The 3,996-nt window shown below is 37.8% G+C and overlaps 1 protein-coding gene across 1 annotated transcript; it reads left to right on the top strand.

Annotated features, from left to right (window-relative positions):
- Positions 1 to 569: 569 nt before the first annotated feature.
- On the top strand, positions 570 to 1,402 carry LOC118738571 (neuroendocrine convertase 2-like; the record flags this gene model as incomplete). Its single annotated transcript, XM_036469512.1, is given in 2 exon segments — positions 570 to 949; positions 1,030 to 1,402. A coding segment is annotated over 1 exon segment (243 nt), but the record flags the coding sequence as incomplete, so codon positions are not given.
- Between the last annotated feature and the right edge of the window lie 2,594 nt (positions 1,403 to 3,996).

The following is a 3,996-nucleotide window of genomic DNA, read 5'->3' as shown; positions in this document are numbered from 1 at the left end:
ACTCGTGTATATTGTTAAAAGCATCGATGCCAAAAATACTGGTAAAGGTGTAGAAAGTATTGATACTATCGCACTTGTGAGTAGTATCGTCCCAACCGTACATACATGCATGTGCGAATACATACATACATTTAGGCGCACCACCTACCACAAGAGTAAAGTGCGTGGCCACGTTCATATATACATACATCGATGTATATAACGCGCGTGACATTCACCTGACGAAATGAATATTGCGACTGAAGAGTGGTGTGAGAATGCTGCGCGGAACGGAGGACGAGCGACGAGTAACCGCCAAGTTGAGCAGATGATTTCCCGTCAACAATGTGAATGAAACCCTTTGACCAAACAATATCTGGCTGCATAGCACAACAAGTGGGGTTGGGTGCCTGAAAGCAGTACACTTTGCCAGCTGGTTCAGGCGGAAATATGTAGCAGGAACATTGAGGTGGCATGAGCTTTTAAAAGCTTTTTGCAGCATTTGCAGACATCGCTTTCTTAGTATTCTGCTTTCACTGCTTGGAATCATTACGGCGCCCGCTGAGCGAATGTTGAGCAGTTTCGTTTGGTTAGTGTAGCAGTTAAGTTCGAATTCCCGGCTAAAAGCAAAACAGCGTTTCTACGGTTTGTGAATAGAGAGTCACACAAGAAGTGAAGAGGGAACTTCCAAAATAAGTAGTAAAAATTTTGACGCGTGCGGCTTTCCGTTTGTCGGAAAGTCTTCAGCGAAAATTAATAAAGGGCTTTAGTTGCACACTTTTAATCAATGAGTTTTACAGAGTATCAGCGGTGTGTGTGTGTGTGAAAAAAAGATTTTACATATTGGTCTCAGCAAAATTTGGCAAGTGTCAAAATTTACGTCTGTATAATTTGGAGCAGTGTTGCCAACTTACTACATAGCGAGAGAGTGAAATGAGAAATTATTCATGGTGAAAACAAAATAGAATAAGTAAGCGCACAATTTACACAAGCAAATAACACAAATATTGTTTTAAAACCGAATACAAAAATAAAATATTAATAATTTAGAATTGTGATTTTGTGGACGTCATTATTGCACGAAGAACGAAAAACAAATTTTAAGAAGACAATTTTTAAGGGTAGAGAAGCGGCAGTAAGAGACGCCGCAAGGATAAAAGTTGATACCGACAAGTGTGCGATGGTCTTTGCTGCATGGTGCAATCCCTCGGGCCTGCAGATGTTCCTGATATGCTCGCTGATACTGGTGTTCGCCATTAATCTGCCCACCATTGCGGCTACAAGCGGAAACAGTGCTCACGCCACGCTCAATGGAAGGAATGACGTGTTCACTAGTTCATTCTTGGTGCGTTTCAGGCGCAGCGTCGACAATGGCTTTGCTGGTGAAGTAGCAGCGCGCTACGGATTCGATAACATTGGACCAGTAAGTTAAAAAAAATATGCCACTATGCTGCAAAGTGCAAGCTTCGGAAATATATTTCTGGTTTTACAAATCTATTCGCAAATATTAGGATTGCTCTGGTTTCTGCAATTTGTTATTTTGGTAATCTGTGATTTGTTGTAGTTATTGTTGTTGTATTATAATATTTGTTACTCTTTTGATTCTTGGAAAATCAATTTGTTTCCACCAACTGGCAGCGTTATAGCGCCATACTTAACCCTTGAAATATTGGACGACACAGCGTCGTTGAGAGTGGTAGGCAACAATGCAAATAAAGGGGAAGAGCAGCCAGAAAATAAATAAATAACAAATTAGGGAAAAATATAGAAAGTTCAAACGCGTCAAACAAGAGGGGTGTCTATAAATATACATATGTGCATACAATATGTGCACATGTGTATAGTCACACATACCATTTGTATGCATGTACATACATACATTACATACATACATACATACATACATATGTATTATGTACGTGCACTGCGTGCTCCCCTTTAATTCGTTTATATGAATGTCTGACTGTTTGCGCGTGAATTCAGCTCCACGTTCACGTACATGATTGAACATATGCAAACGAACGTAGGAAGGTGGCAACATGTGTACATATATACATACATATGTATGTAGTATATACTTAGTGGCCGTAGGATTTTTATGATTTTCTTCGCATTTGCAGCGTTAGGGAATTTGTTTTGCATTTAAATTGCTCTGTCGTGAGCTCACTGAATTGTTCAGCATACTTTTGGGCGGTTATGTTCTATTTTCCCAAATCCTTGTAGATCCTTGCTGTTACAAGCCAAGGTAAGTGTCTGAGCTCTTTAGCTTTTCTCTCTAGAAGGAAGTTATTAAGTCTTAATTTTGGTTGGTTATGCCGCCAATTATTGCGATTTTCTTCTCGTTTATAACATATGACGAAATTCAGATAATAAATTTCCGAATGGACTTTAATTAAGTCCCCTTAATTCTACATGTTGTTCTTCGCCCCTTAAATCCTGATTACATCAAGATTATCAAACCCGGCAGCTCTAGTATTCCCTTATTTTTTTGATCCATTTACCGGGTCTGGAAAGGCTTAGCTAAATTCTTCCCAAGTAAAGACGCCCAAACTGTATTTGTTATGTTGTCCCAAAGGTCTGTCAGGAACTTGTTTTGGCGCTGCTTATCTATTTTTTGCATTAAGATAGCAGAGATTTGCACAACATATTAATGCAATATTCACTTCAGTCTGCTTTTCCGGCTTAAAAAGACCGTTGACCTCTCTCTAAATGTTGAATGAAAACATATCTTTGACAAGCTGGAAGCCTCTATTAATTCTAAAGGACTAAATGTTGTTTGTAAGTTCAAATGCATTTTTAACCATATGTAGGTATGGTTAGAGAAGGATGTTGCCCTAGCATCCTGGGGAATATTACCCCTATAAATGTGCTATAATTACATTGTATTGCAATATACATACATATCGTTACTTTAATTCACAAAGGCCGTAACCAACACATTTTTCAAAATTGCGTTTTTCACAGATTTTGGTAGGAAGTATTAATATACACTTTCTTTTTGGTTGTTGTTGTTTCCGACAGGGTGGGTGTATGATGTATTATGGACATGTCTCCAAACCAAATTTGACAAGGGATGACGGAAATTCGTTCCATAATACATCATATTAATATACACCTTCAATAAAAATTGTAAAATATTAGTACCAAAAACAACGGAATTACATGCCACTTTTTAAAAAGCCCTACCTGTTTTTGATAACTTTTTTTTTTTAATTTTTCTGGCTTCTCCCGTAAAATAAAAAATTTGTTGTTTAGGGCCTTGTGAATTAAGGCCTTCTAAGCATCGGTTACAAGGTCTTATCAAGCGTATTGTGTGTAAGACTGAAGCCCACCGTCAGCGAACTGATTAGACCTTATCTGTGCGGCTTTACACAACCACCATAGATCAGGTATTCACAATACGCCAAAACTTGAAAAAGACCCGAGAGAATAGGATCGACACAACAATTATTTGTCGATTTCAAAGCCGCCATTAAGGATCAGCTGTTTGAGCTTTATAACCTTAAGCAGCGAATTAAAATTCAGCGGTTCCGCTGGCTAGGTCACGTCGTTCGAATGGAACGCTCCAGCTCTGAAAGTATTCGCGATGCTGGCCAATTGGCGTCAGTTAGCACAGATAAGAAATGACTGGCGTGCTGTTTTGAACTTGGTCAAAATTGCTTAGGCGGTTACAGTGCCAATAAAGCAGAAGATTGTTTGCGAATTAATACCAGTTTCACGAAATTTTTATTTGCTTAAATTCGGAAACCTGTATTTTTTTAGGAAAGTTAAGAAATTGTGTTTATGTAATGGAATATGGGAGCTTAGAACTCAGAAAAATAAGAAAAAATATATACCAGTGTACGCCAACTTTATAAAATTTTAATTTTGAAAGTAACCAGCAAATGTTTGTATTCAAAATTTTTTAATCCGCTAATAGATAATTATATTTTAAGCCAAATAATTTTGACCGCATAATTGTCAAAATTTACAAAATGGCCAGCAATAAGATTTGCTTTAAATGTAGCATAAATTACG

Source organism: Rhagoletis pomonella, unplaced genomic scaffold (genome assembly GCF_013731165.1).
Source record: "Rhagoletis pomonella isolate Grant_MI unplaced genomic scaffold, Rhpom_1.0 Rhpom_scaffold_00004, whole genome shotgun sequence".
NCBI classification, from domain to species: Eukaryota; Metazoa; Arthropoda; class Insecta; order Diptera; family Tephritidae; genus Rhagoletis; species Rhagoletis pomonella.
This window is presented reverse-complemented; position numbering and strand designations above follow the sequence as displayed.